Source organism: Crocodylus porosus, unplaced genomic scaffold, assembly GCF_001723895.1.
Source record: "Crocodylus porosus isolate Cpor-Errol unplaced genomic scaffold, CroPor_comp1, whole genome shotgun sequence".
In the NCBI taxonomy this organism is placed as follows: Eukaryota; Metazoa; Chordata; order Crocodylia; family Crocodylidae; genus Crocodylus; species Crocodylus porosus.
Genome location: NW_017728886.1, coordinates 75,911,190 through 75,934,225, shown reverse-complemented (window position 1 = coordinate 75,934,225; position 23,036 = coordinate 75,911,190). Strand labels below are relative to the sequence as shown.

General features: G+C 40.7%; 1 protein-coding gene across 2 annotated transcripts in view; it reads right to left on the bottom strand.

Annotated features, from left to right (window-relative positions):
• Positions 1 to 23,036, bottom strand: part of NEK11 (NIMA related kinase 11) — a 185,456-nt gene that overhangs the window by 101,406 nt on the left and 61,014 nt on the right. For both annotated transcript variants that reach the window (XM_019536805.1, XM_019536796.1), the window contains exons 3-6: positions 13,401 to 13,566; positions 6,967 to 7,085; positions 3,934 to 3,998; positions 1,330 to 1,456 (exon numbers count right to left, since the gene is read on the bottom strand). In XM_019536805.1, the coding sequence (XP_019392350.1) occupies positions 1,330 to 1,456; positions 3,934 to 3,998; positions 6,967 to 7,085; positions 13,401 to 13,566 (477 nt within the window). The remainder of the gene's footprint in view (positions 1 to 1,329; positions 1,457 to 3,933; positions 3,999 to 6,966; positions 7,086 to 13,400; positions 13,567 to 23,036) is intronic.

Below are 23,036 nucleotides of genomic sequence, written 5' to 3'. Positions count from 1 at the left end.
AGAGAAAGAGATAAAAAATACACCTTGGAGAAACAAAACAATAGTAAATTACACAGAAACTTAGGTCGTTTACTTAAACAATTATTTATGCATAGGGCTATCCCAAGGCATACAGGGCAAGATATTAAGATAACCCAAGGAATGCAGGAATGCGGATTCTTTATCTCAGAACATTTGAATTAAGCTGTATCAGCACGTCTGGTCTTTGTCTGTTTTTCTAGTCAAGTAAGCCAATTACTTCTACACTACTATCTCTTTCTCCAGCTCTTTCTAGACTTCTTCAGTTGAGCTCTTACCAGGCTCTTCCTGGTTCCCTGACATACTAAAACCAATACTGATTCCCTCTAAAACCACACACTGTCACACAAAAGCTTCCCAAGAAGGCTGTGCTACTTTCTTCTGATCTAATGTGAGAAGCAAGGTATTTTTGGCAATATTTTTTATTGGACCTACTGTATTATCAAGAGAGATGTTAGCTTTTGGGCACAGAGTGGCCTTTCTCAGTTCTGGAAAAGAAGCAGATACAAAAATAAACACCAGATAACACAATGACTTGTGTACCCCATTATGTAAATAAAATGATTACTTAAAGTGGGAGATGACTGTGAACCTGTGAGCAAAGAGCAGTTATCAGAAGTAGCTGTAAAACGAGTAGTTGAAACAGATAATTCTGTAAAAGAAAAAAACACCCAAAAGAAAAAAAAAAGGGTACTTTATTACTTGTGAAGTACAGAGTTTAGCAGGGGGTAGGTAAATAGTAGTGAGCCTACTTTGTCTAATCTCTGTCCCACATACGCAGTGGGTCCAGTAAAAGACATCACCAAAAAAAACTTGCTTCTCACACATCAGCTTGATCATCACAACTATAACAACATGCCAATTCCTGCAACTGAGGAACAGGACTTATTTTTCACTCTATTTCCTTTTCCCCAGTAGACCTTCTTCAGTCCCACCCTCACATGATCCTTCTATGTTAAATCCCTTGACCTGGAAGAACAAACAGGAACCAACAGGGCCTGTGCCTCATTTCTCCTCTAAAAATCTGCTTGGCTCATCCTATGACAAATAGCTTGCACACACAAAGAAAAACACCCTCAAATTACAACACAGCTATGAACTGAAATAAATACCCCTGAACTGTTCTCTAATAATGTAGTGAAAGCATTCTGCCCAGGTGGCTCTGGCTAGTTAGTATTCAAATAAATATTTGGAAAAAAATAGAGCATGTGATACAAACACATGACGACCTAGAAAAACAATGTTATTTTATCAATTTGTTCATTCTGAATGAATGACTAATTCAGTCGAAAAAACATGCTGCCCACTCACCAGATGTCAGATTTTGTGTTATATCCTTGGTGTTTCAGTGCCTCTGGGCTCATGTAGTAAGGTGTTCCGGTAAATGTAGTTGCCAGATCACATGAACCCATCAAGAGACGAGAAACTCCAAAGTCACCTTAAAATAGAAGTGAAAAAAAATCAATTGAAATATTATTTATTTAGATAAGAATATCTAAAATTAAAAGTCAAATCAGAAATTTCCAGCTTAATTTGACTGTCTTTAATATCACATTTTATATTTTAATATCTCAAAACATTTGAGCCCAGACCCTCAGCTTAAATAAACTGTCAACAAATTACTGCAATCAACATAAAAATAATAACTGGGTGGCTATGGATAACAGTAATGGGACCACAAACTTGTGCATCTCTATTCTCTACATTGCCAGTTTAAATTAATCCCAAATTAATCATTACCAGAAATTCCTTATTTCCCCATCTGTTATTTGTCAAGGCAGATAAACGTTTTCAACAAAGCCAGTACTTGCGTCCATCCATCTCACACAAAATTATGCTGCTAGCTATTCTCTTGCTTATACTCTCAGAAGATATGCCATGAGTTGAAAAAGCTTCCTTTCTGGAAGCTTCTAAATATCAAAGTCAAGGCATAATGTTAGGGCAATATGGGACAAGATTGCACTCCTGACACCATTGAACCCAACACCTTATAAAAATTGAGGATTTTTAATACTTAGACACCCTGATTCTCTGTGCATTATAAAAATCGAGATAACTTTAGATCAAATGGCTGCAGTGACAGTGATGAATCTTTCGCGATAAGGAAATTCATGTAAAACAGTTTAGAGGTAGGAGTAAAACCACGGACATATTTAACTAACAACATGATATTGACTGGCACAAACCTACTAAGCAGAATATAGTCAGTACACCTGGAGTTTTTTCATGGAGGAAAAAACCAGATGCAGTGAATGAACAAATGTGCCTTTAAAAAAAGTATGGACTATTTAAGGGAAGGTAATTAGTCTATTTGCCATTTTTCACCAAAATAGGATTTCAAAAATAGATTTTATTTTGTTGCTACTAATATTATGCAGCTTGAGAACTGCTGGACACAGAGCTTGTCCAGATCTACATGTGAAATTTAAATAACTAAATTATAATATCAGTGCCTTTTTGCCCAGGAATATGAACTCATGGCTGGGACCACCTAAAGCATAACAATACAATTAATCTCATCTCTGACTCTAGTATTAAGTACAACCCATGACCAACTACTCTAATTTGGTTATGAACAAGCTCCCCTTTCAGAGTGATTACATCTCCCTTGCTAACACACTCCTTGCCAATCTAGGTGTCTCTGCCAGTTGGAAAATGTTTGGGGTTCCACCCTATCACAATAACCTATTTTGTGTCTTACACTTTAGGGCCTAAGATGCTCAATTCAGGAAACCAAGTCCTACTGAAATTAAATCAAGTAATATGCCTCTGGTTTAGGGTGTTGGGCTAAAGCAATCAAGAGTTTTATGAATGACAGTTTCACCCACAACAACCAGAGATGGATCCAAAAGGGTAACATTCACATCACAACCGAAAAACAATAACCCTCCACCCTACTAGCTTTGTCTTGACCCTGATCATCAACCCATTAAGAGAAATATTCTTTGAAGAAGGTGTATAAGAAAAGAAGGAAGCTACCAGCAAAGAGTGCTCATTCCAGAAGGGAAACAACACGCTGACCCACCATAACAGAGCCCAGCTGACCACCCTTGGCGACAGATCCATGCCTGGTGAGAAATTGCAAAAACCAGAACCGTTCCTTGCCCGTGTTGGTGAGAAAACCACTGTTACAGCTAATAAGTACTGGACTTGATTATAGCTTGTTTTGTTTGTAGATTGCAATAAGCCTACCTGTCATTTTCTTGTAAGAACCTGTTATTTAATTAGTAAAGCCTTTTTGTTATCTATCAACGGAATTGTCGTGTCAGTCTTTCTAAGCACTAAGCATCCCATTTTCTGTGCAACAAAGTGTGCAACAAGAACAGGACTAAAATTCGTAGCGTAAAAATAAGAGTCCAAATCCTCTGAGTTTTAATGCAATGACGAGAATATTGCAGTTGGCAAAAAATGTATAAAAAAAATAATAAATTTAAAGCATAACAGGATTAGAGAGTGGGGTTAGAAGTGTGACTAACTATTAGAAAAGCCTGGGGATTAATTAAATTATTATATCCAGATATCAATTATGTATAAGGAATTGTCATTACTAGGCATAATAAAAAGACTGTACAACACAATTCTTGTAAAAATTTTTGAAACATGGAGACAGATCTATTCATATTATATGAATCAGTTTTGCAAAAACACATATGTTCTTCTAGTCTGCAACAGGTTCAAAATAAAATGATGTATTGGAATTTGTGTTCTTTTTAAGTAATTAAGCATTAAGAATTAGCATCGCCAGGTTAAAAAAAAAGGCCGTTGTATTAGCATAGTTTTAAATGAAATGAGAAAAAGCAATCAACTGAATTAGAAACCATTAGTGAACAACTAATTAAAAATCAACTTATTTATAAAATATATGCTAGAATTCTATATTATAAATCATACAAAAAGAAAGCAGGGATATCTTACCAATTTTAAGAAGATTATTTTTCAAAAAAATATTTTTGGCTTTTAAATCTCTGTGAAGTATTCGCCTGAAACGTAAGAGGAAATACAACTTTATCTGACCCAAGGAAATAACAGTCATATTCAATTAATGTATACTTTTCTTTCATTAACAATTTGCTACTGCTGGCCAGTGAACTTTAATTTTGCAACTAACAGACTGCAGGCATGTCCTGAGATCTCAGCAAAAGTCCAGTGATTTCAGCAGGGCTCCACATAAATCTAGAGGCATACCCAGGCACAGGATCAGGGTGAAGGTATGCCAATTAGAGGAGAGTCATGAAACAGGCATACAAATGCCTGCAGGTAACCCAATTTGAGAATAGTCATAAAAATTAGGTAAATTGCAGCAGCAACCTATTCAATCCCTTGTGTAAGAGAACAAAATGTGTTGCTTTTTCCCCATCTAGCTGTTCACAGGGAGCTATGTTGTGTGCTCTGGCAGAAAGATAATCATCCTGAGATACCACAGAATAGAAAAAGTGAAACTCAGTCTCAAGGAATGTTTACTTCTTCAAAGGCAATACATCTAATCATTCTCTGCATATACAACATGATAGCAATGTAAGATTATATATATTATATACATCTTACACAGAGGCACAAGAACACACAGAGAAAGAGGGACAAAAAGACAGTAAGCCATCAACCAGTTTTACATTCTTCTTCTTCAAGTATTTAAGAAACATCATAGATCATGGAAGATGCATTTTCTCAGTATCTTGAAACGTCAGTTCCTGATAGCCACACCCCTGTCCTATAAAGCCTATCCTTATTATATACTCTTTAAATGAGACGTATATTTTTTCATTTCAATCCCCTTCACTTTCTAACTAAGACAGATGGCTGGAAAGCAATGCTTTGGTAAACTGAAAAGCAGCACTTTCCCTGCAAAAAGGGAATTCTTATCCCTAAAAAGACCAGCATGGATTCTGGTCCAAATCGCTGGACATTGCAAGAGGAAATATTCTGGGAATTTAAATATAAATATAGACATTTTCTATACAGGAGTCTATAACAAGCCAACAGCCAGCTGTTGCCAACAGCTACAAACAGGGAGAAAGGAAAGAGAAGGCCCCTGACAGACGTTATACTTAAGATATTTTAACTGGTTAATCATATCTTTAATAGCGTCCTGGCCACACAGTCAATCAATTAATGGAGTGATAAAATAAGTAATAAGCCATAAAGCTATTACACAAAATAGGTGTAATAACTTTATGGCTGGTTTTTATCATCTCATTAACTGAACACGTGTCCAATGCCCAGCCTGTCAAGCCTCCCATGTATTTCATAGGCTGGGAGGCTCTTCAGCTGATTGGGGCCACCACAACTGAGGCCCCAGTCAGCTGACTGGGAGCTCAGCCCTGGTTAGCTGATCACAGCTTCTAGCTGGGGGAGCACACCATGCATTCCCCGAGCTGGAAGTACTGGTCTGATGATCAGGCTTCCAGCCTAGGGAGCACACCCAGCTGGAAGCCCCTATCGGCTAACAGAACGCCCCCCTACATGAGTGCATGGTGTGCTCCTGTGGCTGGGAGCCAAGCCTGCTACTTGCCGGAGCAGGGGGAGCTCAGAATCAGGCTTCCCTACACTGGCAATATGGTGCAATGTAATCTGATGCGGGAGCCCACAATCATGCTTCTTGCCATGCTCCCTTACTTTAACACTTGCAAGGCCTGAAAGGTACTGAAAACTCAGCTAACTGCTCGTTGTTCTAGAATTTCTGGGGGAAAACGCTTGAAAAAGAGCCTTTCGTTTCCCTTCCCCCCCACTGCTCTTCTAGGTTTCAGATCCAAAAAGTGCTGAGCACTCTTGATTATGACTAAGTAAAATGTGTTAGCTCATTCCTAACCTTAAGTAAATTGAGTCGCCCCAAGTCAAACTTGACCCCCTCTCAAGAGTAATGTGGAAAGTGGACAGGACAAATTATTGTAAGCAGGATTTAATGCTCCAGCTGTGGGGGGACCATTTGTTAAATGTTATTTAACCAAAATGATAGTTTATACAGGAACTGAATTAGCAGACATTGCATGGATGGAAGATGACAAGGTGGCTAGACATGTTTAAAGCAAGTCCAGTTTAAACAGCACTTCAGTTGTCTTCATACTGGTGGGAACAATGTACAGATGTGTGGCACGTTACAAATGTGTTAGGGAGAGCAAAGAGATATAGTTTGCCATTTTTCTCCAACCTAGATAAGACTATTAAGCTTGTAGAAGAACTCTTATTTCTTTTTCCACATATAATAAAAAGAACTAATGGACCTTATAAAAAGCTTTAAAATAAGCACTGTGAAGGGCATCATAGAATGACTATTTCCCTTCTTCTGATGGCATGGATCCTACATCTTCAGTTATGAAAATAAACCTATTGCTTAGAGATTCTAAACATAATTTCCTGACTTACCTGCAAATTTGAGGTGATGTCTCTGATATCATGATGAAAGTAACAGGGTGTTTTAAAAACAAATCCAGAACAAATATTACCAGGCCAGATTAATCCCTGATGTAATTTAATTGATTTCAATGGAATTATGCCATGATAAAATTTGACTCTTTATATTTAATATCTGAAAGAGTTCTATTACATTTTCTTTCTCTAATATGACTGAATGTCTGCTTTAATCTCAGGAATTAACTGTTTGTATTGTACTGTGCATTTTCAATGCTGTCACCTGGATTTTAGAAAATAAAGGTCTGCCTTTGGTGCTTAATTCTAAAAGATGTCCATTATAATTCTACTGTAAGATACAGTAAATGCACAGAGTGGTATTAAAGGGCAGGACCTTCAAAAAGACAATGTTCATGCACTAGATACCCAGTCACTACTTTAGACATTCTGTAGTAACTCAAGATAGCTGTACAAGGTTTTATGTCAAAGAAACAAAATAAACAGCAGGATTTAATTTCCATTTTAACATCTTTAATTAGAAAATAGAAATCTTCTCAGTCATATCAAGCCTAAGTGTTTTCAGATTAAAGTAAATGATTGTACCTTTCATGCATATAGTTGACTCCAAGTAACAATTGTATAAACCATTCTACTATTTGGCATTCGGTGAATATTTTCCCAATTTCTTTGTACTCTTGAATTTTACAGTCCAAATCTCGACCCTGAAACATCAGAGCACATTCACATGTTCAATATAAGGATTTTACATATTTCATCTTATGTCAAAATATAGGACTTCATTTTTATCTTAGATCTACAGACACAAGCTATGTAGTCTGTAACATTAATTAAAGTGCATGTATTTTGAGGCACAAGAACTGGGGATTAGAATTTAGGCAGGCTGCCTGAATGGGTTGGACAAGTCAGTCATTTTTCATTCAACAGAACCTAAAATAATAGGAAAATCAGTGATCTGAACAACAGTGATCTGGATCTTGGGCAAAACATTTCACCGCTCTATGCCTTTGTTTCCCCACTTACAGTTTGTCTGTCTTAAGTCCCCTCTGCACATGCAGGTAATGGCGTGAAGGAATCTTAACGTGCAATTCACACAACCATCCCTCCTACCATGCCACCTGTGCATGGCAGGAAGTGCCATCGTGGGATAACATATTAGATCCCAGTACACATTATTGCCAGTGAAAGATTGGGCTCCCCCTGCACCAGCAATAAGCTATGAAGAGTTCCAGTGAGCGATCCCACAATGGCACTTCCTGCCATGCTGAAGATTGGGCTTCCCCTACACCAGCAAGAAGCCATGCCCAGGAGTGGGCTCCCCCTGCACCACCCAGAAGCAAGCTCCTGCAACTAGGAGCCCCACACATCCCAGTTGAGGGGCTCCCAGTCACAGGTCCCACGTAGCCCTAGTGTGGGGGATTACCTCTGTGGTGATCCTTTAGCCCCCAGGGTTTCATGCACCCCTGAGCCTTGGGGATCATGGCTGCATTGATCCCCAGAGCCTGAGGGTTTTACACTGTGCACAATAAATCCCTCAGGTTGGGAGCCATGTTAGGTGATGGGGCTCCCAGCCACAGGGAGTCCCTGCTACACATGCAAATTAAAACTCAATAGCAACTCGTTACATAGTACACATTTTTAAGTGTAACTTTATAGCTAATTGGAGGCTTTTTATGGTGTGACACCTACTTTGCACGTGCAGCTGCTCTCCAGGTAACTGTACAATTAACCTGTTAACTGCACAATACCTATAAGGTGTAGAGGGGGCCTTGTGTATTTAGATTGTACACTAAAATTAAAACATATTGCTATCAACCTGGGAGCCTATAGGACTACATGAAGAAATAGAATTCAAAGTTTAAACAAACTCTTATTTATTATTCTGTAAGATATTCTACCTCTTTAAAACAAAGAGGTAGAATTTAATTATCATATAGCCTCCTTCTTTAAGATTCTGTCTTTCATATAAGCAGAGAGCAGAGTTATAATTTTTGGACCCTGTAAGCACAAGTGTAAAATATGTTATTATATGTATTAAATGCGGAGCATTATTGGGCCTAATATAGAGAAAGGAGTGAACTAGTTTGACATAGTCATCTTTACCACATAAACCAAAAAGTAAGGAGGAGAGGAGAAACAAAAAGTAAAGACATCCAAATATTTGAACTTAGTTAAAATACAGTGTGCCTATGTAGATTTTTGAAGGATATTTATAAAGTTCCTTTTAAAGATTTTTCTCAAGAAAAATATTCTTGAATATAACACAACATAAAACCCTGAAGTATATTCTTTTGTTTTGTGTTTTGGAATGTCAGTATTCAGGAAGGTACTGAAGTGAAGCATATGGTAGGGGGCACATTATGATTTGCATTTAAAAGGAGCATCAAATATGGTAATACGTTTGAAATAGGATTTGAATTTTTAGCTATTTTAATGAATGTGAACAGGCTTCATGACTTAGTTGCTAATTTTCCTCAGTTTCCCTTTAACATATGCACACTTCCTATCCAACTGAAATTGGAACCTGCACTAAAAAGACAGAAATGAGAAAAGGGGTTGAGAATTTAGATAACTATGCTTATGGGTTTTTTTAAACTGTTAGTAAAACTAATATCTCTTTTTTAAAATCTATATTTCACTGAAGTCAAATTTCAGGCTATAATATTCTTCAAAGCAATTTTGCTTGACACCATTTTCACAGGACAATGTTTGTACTGCCTTAAAATATTTAAAACGAGACAACTGCTAAGAAAGCCTAACAATCAAATCAAAATAGAACACACAGACTCTGTTCAATACTTCTGAGTGAATTTGACAATGCCAAAAGAGCCAGGCTGAACAATGGAAATGAATGTCCTCTACTATTCACAAACAGGTGCAGCAATGGGCAGGTGCATTGGAGGTTTGCCCTAACCTGTTCCAACTATGTGGTTCAAACCTACAATAGTGTTGAGAGAACAGAATGAAGGGTGAAAGGCAGTCTAGTTTCCATGCCAACTTAATGCCAGTTCTTTCTTCTGAGCATTCCTAGAAGGGTACCATTTACTGCCAATTGTGTTAGTAGTTCTATACATTAAAAACAGGACACACAATATAATAGGTTTCCAAACATCCATATAGCAACACATTTTCCTTTTTGTCAACTCAGAATTTAAGCCAGACAGCTTTTAGGTAAAAGGATCTGAATCCTATTACATATAAAAATAGAGTACCCACCTAAGCAAATGCAGAAGAACATTTTCTGGCAGTGGTCACTCTTAATTAAAAGTGAATCTTTTACAGTTCTGCACAGAAATGCCTTTGTGAGTTCTTTGGGAAAATATTCAAGCAAAGAGTTTTACTTGAAAATTGTTGACACAAATAAAGTATAAAGATTGCTTGCTGTTTTTTTCTGCATTAGCAGTTGTACTATATTTTTTCTACTTTGAAAACAGGCTAGAAACATATTCCACTGGTCTCTCTGTCATGCTGACCTGATTTATTTGGCTTGGGATTGTCAGAATCCAGTTGTATATTCAGGGAGTCTATTTTCTCTTGCTTTATTTGCCTTGTGCTAATATATCTCTACATGAAATCAGCATTAAACTGTCTTTGTGCTCCCAGGATCCTCTATTGGGTTATTTCCCTGACTGTCACTTAAAAATGCCTCCATTGGGCCATTACAGCAGCTTGTGATTGCCAGGATGCAGGGAAATTCCTGGCGTGCCTTTTTTCCTTAGCAACTCTCTTCATACCACCTGAAGGGGCAAGGATAGAAGCCATTATTCAGCCTCTACTTTAATGGAGAAAGATGAATCTCTTATTTTGGTGTAATGGGTTTGTGACCAGGGTAATGTACAAGACTTACATTTAGACTGACCTAAGTAGGGTTAGGTCAATCTAAATCTAAACTTGTGTAGATGTTCACACGGTTTAAAGAGGCCAAAAAAAAAAAACAAAAAAAAAAACCGCACACCCAAACTAAGTTAGTTCACTTCCTGAGGTGAACTAGCCTAGATCTAGAAAGGTTAAACCTGATCTATGAAGGGGTTAACCTAATTTAATGAATACTGGCATGCATTTGGAGCACAGCCCCAGATCTTGAAAAGCTCAGCCACTTGCCCAACTCCAACACTGTGCTGTTCCTACCTCCTGACCCTGACAAGCTAATATTAGTCCTCCAACCTCTCCTCATAGGGTAAACTCGCTGTGGACCCACCAATATTCTCCACAGACCTGCCAGCCTCATGTCCACCACTTCAAGTAAGCCATCTAAACCTAGATCAGGTATGGCAAATGCTTGTTTGCAGCCCAGTAGCTTTAAGAACATTTTGTACTGGGTGATACAGGGTGGGGACCCAGGAGTGGCCGTGATCTCTTCTGGTACCCCCTACTGTGTCAAGTGGGTGTCCATGCACCCTCGTTATCTCACCCGCCACATCTTGCTGGAAAATATTATGAAAGGGAGGCTGCCTTTTACCCCCTTGAGCATGGTGCTCTTAGTTATCCCAGCCCTTTGTCCCGTGTAGGTCAATCTAGTGCCCCCAGCCCTGTGGGCTGTGCGTGGTTCCTACCACCCCTAAAACCACGCCCCAAGCCTCTCAGTTGTCCCGGACATTGTTAAGTCTATTATCTCTTCTTGGCGGCCCCCTCTGGGGCCTCTCCCCGTACACTCGCCCTCCCCGGGCTTCTACCCATACACTCGCCCTCTCCCAGGGCTTCTCAATATGCTCGCCCTCTCCCGGGGCTCCTTGTTGCCCTGTGCCCTCCCTGGGGCTTCTACTCAGTCTCTCGCCCTCTCCAGGCTTCTTCTCGTGCCCGCACTGGGGCCTATGTGCACCCTCCCTGGGGCTTACCCCAATACTATGCCATTGCCCTCCCTGGGGCTTATCCCAATACTTTGCAGTCGCCCTCCCTGGGCTATACGGTCGCCCTCCCTGGGACTTGCCGCAATGCTCTCGCCCTCCCTGGGGCCTTGCCTCGTGATTCCCGCGATTGGGGCTCAGGTGGCCGTAGCCGTGCCTGGCCCCCAGACCTGCCTTCTTGGGTCACTCATCCGCACTGGGCTCCTCGCCCCACACGACACTGCCCCACTGGGCCCGGGTCTATGCAACCCCCAAACACGGCACCCCCTTCGGTGCCAGGAACCCCCACGCTACTGGGGAGCTCCCCTGAGGCCTCCTCCAACCCCTACAGCCTCACCCGGTCCTCCGGTGTAACAATAACCAACAAAAACCATCAGCCAAACGGCTCTAACTCAAACTCTAGCCCCCTGGCTTAAACGTAAACCCAAAGCCCTCTGGCTCATTATTATTTCCATCCCTGCCAGGGCTCCACTGCCTGGTATTCTCACCCCATGAACTGCTCAGGTCCTCAGGCCTCCCACCTCTGCCTACTCCCAGCGGAGCTCTCTCCTTCATGGCTGCCAGAAGGGAACTGCCTGCTTGGCCTCAGCCTAGGCTGTTTATATAGGCCAGGCCCTGCCCCCTCCTGGTCAGCTGACCTCAGTGGTTGGCCCAGCAACCCACATCTGTCCCTTAGGAGCAGGCACTTCAGTGCCTGCGACACTGGGCAAAGAAAACATTGCTCTAGTTCAAGAAAAAATCTGGGCCTTCAGCTCAACTCTTGCAACATTTGAAAGACAAACATATCCTGAATTGTCTATGCAGAATATATTTATGCAATAATGTATTATTGGCTAGGTTTATTTCTTTAACTTTTAGCACCAAATCTGTGCTTGTACCAATGTGATTAACCAGGCTGGTAAAGACAACTCAGCTACAGATATATATAGCCAAACTAGTGGCATGCTTTGAGTTTAGTGGAGACCAAAGACTTTTAGCCAACAAACAAAGCCAAATATAATGTGCAGTGTATATGCACAACTTAGCATACATTTTTAATGTAATAAAAGAGTTATTCCATTTTTAAAGTAATAAAATTGCACGCCTATATTTAACATAATTAAAAGTTTAGATACTTTTAAAAGATGATTCAAAAGCTTTACTTTTGTTTTACTAATTTCATTTTTAGTCTTTGCAATATATTTCATCAATGTCTTTTAACTTGCCATAGACCAAATGTGAGATTTAAGAAACACAGTAACATACCTTGACTACTCCAGCCTTCTCTCTACTCCGAACTCCCAAACACAAACATTTCCCAACTTCAGTCTATGCAAAATTCTGCATAAGATTGTTAACCTCATTGCCCTTGCCCATCATCTTCTTGTATTCCCACGTTGGTTTCAGGTAAAAGGGAAGATCAGTTCCAGATCAGTATCCAAGATCAGTTTCAAGCTTCCTATAACTAACTTCAAAGGTCATGCCACCCTTATTCCTTACTTATCCTCTCTTGTCAAGCTTTGTATTGTTCCCATATTCTCTGTCATAGGCAATGCATAGGGGGGCACATGCCTCCCCCTAAATTTGGCCCTCACCGGCTGAGGAGTGGGGAGCGCCAGTTGGTGCTCCCCCTGAGAAGTGCCAGCACCACTTCCAATTTTCCGCTGGCACTTCTGCCAGTTATCGATTGCTGAGGGACCCCTCTCTCCCGTCAGCAATTGGCAGCTGGTGCCCCCCCTCTTGCCAGGAGGCACCATCCACCCATATTCTCTGTATTTAAGCCTCATCTAGCTTTTGTCAGGTCTTCATGCCTTTTTCCATTATGCCATGTATAATACAACCTTCCTGAACTCATCTAAACCCGTGTGCCACTTGTGTCTATTCAAATCTATTTTAAAGACTCAGTTCTACCGTATTGCCTAGCTCTAACCAAACTGACTTGTTTTTACATTATATATTGTTATTCCCTTTTACCTGATATTCCTTAGTCTATGACTTCCTCGGAGAAGAGACTGTCTGTGTTAAGTGCTTGAAATCTACCTAGTAAATAGTAGATAATATTGCAAATTTAAAAATTAGGATTTTTTATCAAGAATTAGCTTGGTAAATTACAACTTTAAAAGGTTTCTGTTAAAAAAATTATTTTTCAGACACACAACCTATAATATTTTCAAAATATTCTAAAAGAGGTCTCACCTCACAGTATTCAGTGATGATGCAGAAACTTTCTCGCTCCACAAAGCTTGCGTAAAACTTGACAATGCCTGGATGATCTAGCTTGGAGAGTAGCTGTGCTTCTAGATTTGCTTCAACCGTCTCATTTGGCTTGAGATCTCCAACAGAGATTTCCTTCAAAACTTTTCTAGAAAAAAAAAATCCTCCAAAATAAATAAAAAGTAAAAAAATATAGCAAGAAATAAATCTTTCAGTCCAGTTATAGTTTCCTATCGTTACATTTTACTACCAGCCATTCAACTACAATGTGAAGAGATGAGGCAATTTAAAATAAATAAAAACATAGAAAAATAAAACACTGGCAAAGAGCTGCTAGTCACCAAAATGGTACAGTAAAGCAATATTTAGGAAAATAATATAGCCTTTTGATCAGTAACTTACACTGTTCAATTTTTTGTGACTGCTTTCACTACTATGGCCCACATATCTCAAATGTAAAGGAAAAATCAAATATAAAAGAGCTTAGCTTTGAACACTTTCTAGAAGCATGAAGTAAACGTGAGGAAGATGTGGCTTGTTTTGCTGGTTCTGCCACTGATTTGCTATGTGACTATAGTATAAGTAAATCACTTTAACATTTCTCTGTGCCTCAAGTTTTCCCTCATCTATAAGTTACAGATACTAATCCTGACCAGAAATCTTAACCAGTACTAAAATCCTAGAACAGACTGAGAAAGGCAAATTTAGATCTGAAGGTTGTGATTCACAACCCCAAGGTTGAAGAAACACTCCAGAATCAAAACAGAGGCCATAGCTTGTTTCCCTACTTCTTTAAATTCAACCAAACTACTCACCTAATTTTATGTAGGGTTTAGGGTTCTGAGCCATTGCTACATTCTTCCAGGCTTTGGGAAGCTTAATTAGTTGATCTTTACAAAACATTTTGAGATACAAGGCACTATTGTGAAATAGTTATTATTATTATTGACATTGTCTTCTTCTAATGTTTAAGCACATACGTAACAAATAAGGAGTGTATTTTTCACAAGCTTTAACTGCAGCAGAGTGCAGAATGTCAATCTGTACCTGAAGAAGTCTTTTGCATGTCTGGAGAATATAATTTTACTTTACTGAAGCAAATTTATGAATTTCCAGGCCAAAATGATGTCTTCATAGTGTTTTTTTTAAGTAATTTGCTGTTTGCTGTTTCATGGTTGAAAAGTCACAGTAGTTAAACATGACAGTAATAACATTTTACACGAACTAGAGAAATTCATTTGATCTGAGGGAACAAATGTAGTAAATCCTCATAAGTGATTTTTTCCCTAACATCACCCATCAGTTACTGAGTAACAGTGCATGAATTTCTCCATAAACTTGCCTAAGCCCCATCTGGCAGCATGATGATAAAGCATGCAATTTTATTTTTCTACAACTCCACAGACTAGTTCAGTGCTATTAAGACAGGTAATATCTACTGCAATTTTCTCATCTTCAGCTGACACCAGGACATTATTCCTTCATTCACACAGATCATGTCATGGAACTGACAAACAGAACGAATCTTCGTTAAATATCACTTAATACGAGATCTTTATGCACCGAGGACTGCAATAAAAACCCAACATGTCAGTATAGCTTGTCACCTAAGTCACTTAGTGATTCTGATGCTGCTATCAATTGTCAGAAGATCTGACAGCTGTTTATCTTATTAAATTTTATCTTATTCAGTAGGAAATCAAGAAACAGTGCTTTTGCAAATGAGGTATTAGTGTAGTAATACACATTGCTAATTAATAACCAAAATTGGTAAAATTTTTATATTTGGAAAAAAAGTCTTGCAATGCAACCAAGATTACATTTATTTGTATATGAAAATGTTAAATGCAGTATACAATGCATCTCAAAAATACTTGGAGAGGACACTTTTTGCATAGCACCCTTTTGAATTGTTTATAAAGGGTCCAAAAATGTTAGACCAAAACCTTCCAGATTCTCATAGAAAAAAAAGATACCAGTCTCCATGATGATTGTTGAATTTCTTTTTAGTAAGAAGAGAACTGCTTTTAATTTTTAAAAATGGTAAATCAATCACCTCTCTAAAGTGTCATGGCTTATATTAAGTATGACAACTGAGATCACTATATAAGTTATGTCTTACAGATTGCTGTCCTCAGCCATACTAGCATATCTGTCTATAAATACTTGTTCATGGACAAAGTGCATTGAGTGCTATTTTTCATGGCAGAAATACTAAGTTAAAATAAAGTTTTACATTTTAGTACAACTGTGACAAATGTGGTTTGTCTATAATGTTACTGTACACATGAAAGATGTAGAATATTTTTTGAGAGACATGGAATCCATCAGTGAAGATGGAAACTGTGCGAGTTAAGGAATACTTCAGCTGGACATCTCTGCTTTTTAGGGGATTGCATGGAGACATGTACAGAAGTGCTCCATGCATACTTTACAGTGCTGTAATTTAAACCACTTTTTATAGCGCTATAAAGTTACAGTGCTTTTAAACATGACAGACATGCAGTGTTTGGTGGGCAGGCGGCGGGACAGGGAGGACTCTGAGCCTCCCTGCACTTTCTAAGCTAGGAGGCGAGGGGTGCTTCACAGCCTCTTGTGGCTTCTCTACTGGTCAGAAATTTGACCAGCGTACAGAAGTTATTTAAAGTGCTGTAGATTGCTAAAGTGCTATAAAATATAGCACTTCAAATTTAATACCTCATTGAACAAAGTTTAATTTAAAGCACTGTACCCATTTTTAAACTGTAAAGCCATGAACTTCTGTTTAAGTCACGGCAATAAAGTACTTCTGTATGTTGCTAAGCAGTCCCAACGTTTAAAAATAAAGTTCTTTATTGCTGAATTTCCTTGATTTTTAAATGGCATTTGGAAAGGTTAAGTGCAAAAGACAACATGCATGTTTATATTCCCCTCAATACCACTTTGTGGGTGCATCTACACAAGACACTTCAAGCACAGTAGACTAATTCTACTGTGTGTTAGTACGGCAGGCAAAACCCATGCTAATGTCCAGTAGATTTAGTCTATTGTGCATTAATGTCACAAAAAGACCGTTCATTTGTGCTAATGTGCAGTTGCACTGATTACAGCACATTAAGTTAGTACTTATCATTACAGGTACTAGACGTAATGCTCTGTAATTATATCGTATTAATGAAAGTGTAGACATGCCCTGTGTGTATATGTATGATGTACATTCCCCTCAGCAATACCATGTGTGCATGTGTGTGTAATTGCAGGAAAGCAATACTGAAGGAGGCAGGGAGAAATACATAAAAAGTTATATCAATGGTTTATTTTATTATTGCATACCAACAACTTTTGAATAATGTCCAACAAAAGGAAGAAAGCTAATCCTAGTAGAAAAGATCAGCTTCTCAACTATGGAACATATGCAAAGAACCTAAAAAATACAGTGGAATAGCAGAGGAATTTTATTTCATAATGCATTCTTATGCTAACTGTCCAGATACTTATTATTGTGTACATTAGGATTCATTTTCCTTCTCTTAATATTAGTTTGAAAAACAAATACAATTTAATAATTTCAAATTAGTCCAAACAACAAAAATAAAGTGTATAACATGAAAGGGACGCTGTTGAATACTTTGATTTAACTGACTTGCTCAGCACCATACTTTTTATATATGGCAGAACTAAAAGTAGAATTCATTTCCTGGATTCCACTCCAATGCTTTAAGACCATTCTGTAGACAAACAATATGAGTGAGTGATTAGAGGCAATATTATTCACCTGTGCACCTGACAGTTTGCATATACATGTATGCAGTATAGTCCCATTTTACAGAGACCAAAGCCTAAATTGTCTGAGATACAGTGTGGTTAAATAGAAAAAACTCTGTCTACCTCAGTTGCAAATTAATTCTATCCTGAGTTCTGCCACAGGTGGAGACAGGAGACCTTTTTCAATGTCTCATGACCTCAGTTGTTTTATCTGCAAAATGGAGGAAAATAATACCTGCCTTTTTGAGCTAGAAACATGAAGCCTTACTTAATAAGAACTATGAAGAACACGTAGTTTCATTAAAAACAGTTCAGGGAAGAGGTAAGAATTGAACTCATGGCAATTTGGCTCCCTGCCCACTGCACCCTCAGCCAAAGGTTGTATCCCTCTTCAGTTTGGCAACTACATTTTGGTGTTCTTTTCAATTAAGCAGAAATTTATAGTTTTTTAAGAGAAATACCAAATGTTTGAGAAGGGGTTTTGGTAACACAAGGAGGGATTATTGACATCTGGGTGAATTTCAAAGATGGCAGGCGATATAGTTTTTGCTTTAAAATTTAAAATTATGCACCATGCGAAATTTCTGAAAATTATTTAACTTTTATTTCTTTTTTTTTCAGTAACACATACCAGTGACCAAAATGCTCTAAAAAAATCATATACCTAAGAATCCTATCACATTTTTCTCAGCACCCGACTTCTTTGACTCTTGAGAGAGGTTACAAGTTGCTGTCAAAGGCAAAAAGCTCAATGCAGCCTTAACTATAGAGCTATTATCAAAGCTTCCATGCAAAATAAGAGCAGGAAGTCAAACCAGTTTTACAATACATTGCATCATAAAACTGAAGCAGGTGCTGCTCACAATGTGGAGTTATACCGTTTGCAGTACTGTGTTTTAACATTGGTTTTAGACATACAAAAGTCAAAAAAGGAAACTATGGACTTTTTTTAAAGAAGTTACAGAAAACGGGCATATCTACAAACTTCCAACTTTATTTATGAAAGCCTGTAGGTGGACTATCTGCATTTATCAATAGTGACAGCATATGTTCACATGCTTGGATTCACTCTACCCCACCTCACATACCACACAAGTCTTGCCTACCCAAACAGGCAGTAAGATGTCTTCAAAGCTTGTCATCCAAGGTCTTGTCAGAATGCTCAACTCTAGCAACCCTTGAAGATTTATCATCTGTTCATATGCTTCTCTCAAATCAAAAAAGAAACCTTACTTAACTATAAGTGAAAAAAGCAACTTGTCACAGCCAACCAAAACAACATACATTTTCTGTCTAGCGAAGAAGTCCAAACTTGTACTTCCAAGGAGACGATGAAGGGGTTTTTTTTATAAGATGCTGACTGGCACCTACAGTTGGTCTAAATTAAGGACAAATTATTTAGTACACACAATACACCCACCACAGCACTTGCAAACCATCTGATAAAATCCACAAGTATTTGACTGTTTAAATACATGCACTTATGCAAAGAGGAATATTTAAAAAACACTTTAAAACTTCTGACATTAGCATATCTTATGGAATTTGATGGAAGATAGAAACATCTCTCCAGAATTTCTGAGATCACATTTAGAAGTTGTATTCAACCCATTACAGAATTAGAGGCCCCCTCTACGTTATAGGTATAGTACAATTAACTGGTTAATTGAACAGCTACCTTGAGACCAGCTACATATACAAAGTAGTTATCAAGCCATAAAATGCTCCAACCAGCTATAAAGTCAGACCTCAAAAATGGGTACTAACTTGATAACTGGTTGCTATCAAGCTTTAATATGTACATATAGCAGGGTCTCCCCTATAGCTGGGAGCCCTGTCAGCTCCTAGCCACACAGATGAAACTTGCCCAGCTGGGACTGCGAGTCTTGCAACTGCTGGAGACTCTCAGCCTCAGCAGCTGTGAACTCTGGGTCCCAGCAGTACCCCACAGCTGCCAGGACCTGGAGTCCAACAGCTGTGGATGATGGGTCCCTGCCCCCCAGTACTGGGATCCAGCTGGGTCCCAGCAGCTGCAGGGTGTGGCTATGATCTCCTAGCCCTGGGGGAGGAAGGGGGTTGTGGCTCTGGCTGTCTGCCAGCCTCAGTGGTGCACAGGGTGCCCCTGCAGCTGGAAGCCCTGTAACTGAGGAAGCTCCCAGCTGCAAGAGCTTGCATCTTGCTGGTGCTGGGAAAGCTTGGGGTTGGGCTGCACCTGCAATAAGGCATGATGGGATCCAATGTGCAATCCCACAATTGTGCCTCCTACCATGCATGTGTGGCACGGCAGAAGGCATGATTGTGTGAATTGCTCATTATATCCCACTGTGTCTTTACCTGCACATGCAGAGGGGGGCAGAGACAAGTTAAGAGAGAATTCAGGACCAAGCAATGAAATTTAACAGACAAGTTATGGGGTAGGCTGGTAACACCGCCTATTTTTAAAGTGATTAACACTTTTCAGTATAACACCCTGTTTTCAGTTGCTTAATTTTGCCAAACTAAGTTTCTGCTGAAATTTTCCATGCCAGGCATCTGTGGCAGGCTATTATGTTATATACACACACACATATATACTTTTATGCATATGTATGATATACATCAGCCAAATGCATGCATATATCAGCCAAAATTATTTGGCCATTTTTAAGGAAAAAAGATACTGTCGTACTGTCCATGGTAAAAAGTCTGGCAGCTTTTTCTTTTAGGTGCTCTAGTATCCCTAAACTTTGGAGCAGGTGGGTATTCTTGTATCAGACCTGTGCCTTTTGCAGATTTCATGAAAAATAAATCCACAAAAAACCTCTTTTTTCACAAGCTTGGTGTGTTTTGTTTTTGTTTTAAATGGTTTAGCAGCTAAAACCCCCACAAATTCCCACGTTTTTAAACATGCTCCATCTCCTCACAGCTCCTAAGTTAGATAAGACTCAACTTATGCTATTTCCAAGAAGCAACCAAGCATACTTCTTCCTTTCACAACTCCTACTTATGGAAAGGAGTGTGCATAACCCGCCCCCCCCCATAGAACAAATGGCTGCCTATCCATGTGCTTGGGACTGGGAGGGGTTGTTTTAATTAGAGTGGTTCCGAAACAGCTGCTCTAATTAAAATGGCTCACCATCACATGTATTAAACCCTGCACATTTTAAAATGGCCATGGGATACTTTGTCTAAAGCTCTTTTGACGAGATTTAAACAAAGTGCCTGTGCAACCATTTTAAAATGTGCAGGGGCTTAATACACACTGTGGCAAAGTGGGAACTCCCCAACCAGCCACAGTGCTAGTCTCCCACCTGCCTCTAGGTGGACTGCTCACCTCTCTTGCCTGCCATGCCTAGTTGTTAAATATTTAGGGTCTTAATTAGGTGGGAGGCTGCCCTTTGAATGTCCTGTTCTCCTGGGCCTATGAATGCAGCTCCAACCACCCCTGTACTGAATCCCAAGCCTCGCAGCTGTTTCTAACAGTTGTGCTCTGCTCCAGCCTGAGGCTGGGCCCAATTCAGGACAGTGTTACGCTTCTCATGTTCTGCCCTATTATGGGCCACATTTGTACCACCTCCCTCTCACTGAGGCCTCTCACTCCACTACCTCTCACGTGGTCTCTCTCATACTGCCCCTTGCGGGGCCACGCTCATACTACCCCTCCTTTTCCCCAGGGCCACATTTACCTTGCCCTCACCCGGAGGGTCCTCGGGCTTGTTTCCCTGCACTCCCTGGCCAGCAAGCACACAGCCTCTTGGGCACTGCCCTCATCCAAGTGAGTGCTGGGCAGTTTGCAAAACACTGGTCTGACTCTGCTTATGGTCTCTTGCCAGGTCACTCATCCAGCTGTTCCCAATCAGGGGCTCCTGACAAACCCCATTGTTTACCTGTGGCTCTTCCTCAGCTGCTCCCCAGCCTCCAGCCTACCTGTGGCCTCAGGTGCCCAAAGGCTTATCTGGACCTAACTCAGCCCCCATGACAGCAGGACCTACCCTAAAGCCCCCTGCTCACCGGGGACCTATTTCACACCCCTTCCTCATAGGACCTCATCTCAGGCCCCTGTGTTCACAGGGCCTCACAACTCCCACTCTCTACTCACCCCTCTCTCCAGGGCCTCCCAACTGCCACTCTGGTGCAAGCTGTTAGGTGCCCCCCTCTACCCTGCTTTGTACCTCCACTAAGGCACATACTCCACCCCAATGCTGGTGCTTAGGGTCGAACAACCCCCATGCAGGCTCAGGTGCTACTCGATAGCATACCTGGCCCAGCACTCTCACTCTCTGGGGTCTTGTACCCTACCCAGGCCAAGGTGGCCACAGCCGTACCTAGCTCCACTATCCACTCTCCAGGGTCTTGCACCCCACCCAGGTTCAGGTGCCACACCAGATGCCTGGCCCTCCACTACCTCTGGTGATAAATAACCCATTTAAAGGCAGGGGCTAGGGTTAAGGCACCCCTCCTCACTTTTCAGCAGGGAGGTAACAGGCTTGGCATTTCCTGGAGGCTTCCATGCCACTAGGAGCCCCACCATGCCACCCTTCCCCAGCAGGGTGCAGTTTCAAGTCATGCCCAGGACCAGGAGCCTCCAAACCATTCCCATAAGCTCCTGCCCTTACCTCCTAGTTGTTGCAGGAGCAGCAACTCCACTGGGAGATGTTCCTTTCATGGCATCAGGCAGCAAACTGCTGCCTCAAGCTCTGCTGGCCTGGATCTAAAATGGCTGCTGCTTATCAGAACTGAGACAGCACCTGCCGCCAACTCTTAAAGTGGCGGACACCGTGCTCTGCCACCCACCTTCCCCCTTTAAAATGGTTCCTGTTAGAGACTTTTCCCTGCTGCTCCACAAGCAAGCTCCCAAGGATCTTGTAGCAGCCCCAGAGTGGTGAGCACCCCACTGGTGCTCCATCACACGTGATGGTGAAATGACATGGGAGCATTTTAATTAGAACACCAAAACACTGTATTAATTGAGTCTGCTCAAATGCATTCTAATTAGAATGTGAACAAGCATGTGTATAGGCAGCCAATGGGAATGCTCAAAGCCCAGGGCTACAGGGAAAGTCAGACTTTCTCTGTGAAGTCTATTCACAATTTCTGAGGTCCAGGGAGAAGTTAGGCACACAGAGCTTGTCTCAAGGAGGGAAATGAAAGAGAACTAGAAGCCAGCTGGTATGGGGAGAGAGGGATATTACCATTGGTTGATGAGCTAGGAATCAGTGGAAGGAGGATAAAAGTGAGGGAGAGATAGATCTAATGAGGAGCCAGGGTACAAGTGAAGAACTTGAACTACAAAGCAAAAAGACTGGGCGGAGAAAATAACAGGAACTCAGATGGGAAATTACACTGGAATCTAGGACAGGATGCAAAGAGACTGTGACTAGGCTGAGTAGTGATGGAAAGAAAAGAGATAGGACCGGGACAGGGACAGACTGAAGAAAATGGGGCAGAGAGAGGGAAAAGGCAAAAGTGTCTCTGAGCACTAGAGTGAACTCCCCCTCAACAGCATGGTACGGAACCCAACATTCCTGAGTCAGCCTCAGTGGTCTCTTGCTGTCATACATCTGTGAAACCCATGGTTTAAATCAGGGGTGGGCAAAATATGGCACATGGGCTGGATCTGGCCCACTAGGCCATTCTGTCTGGCCTGCGGGGCCACTAAAAATTTTAGAAAATAAATATTTATCCGCTCCTGGCTGCCTGTCAAAGATGATGGGAGCCAGGGGCAGCAGGACCCAGGAGCAAGGCCATCCCGGTTCCACCCCACCCTCAGCCCCCTCCTACCTCCACCCCCCCTGAACTGGAAGCCTCTGCCTGTGGCTGCTTTCACTGCTTCTCTGTCCGCTGCTGGCTGCTCCAGCACCACATAGCCCACAGCTGCATCACCTGACCATGGAA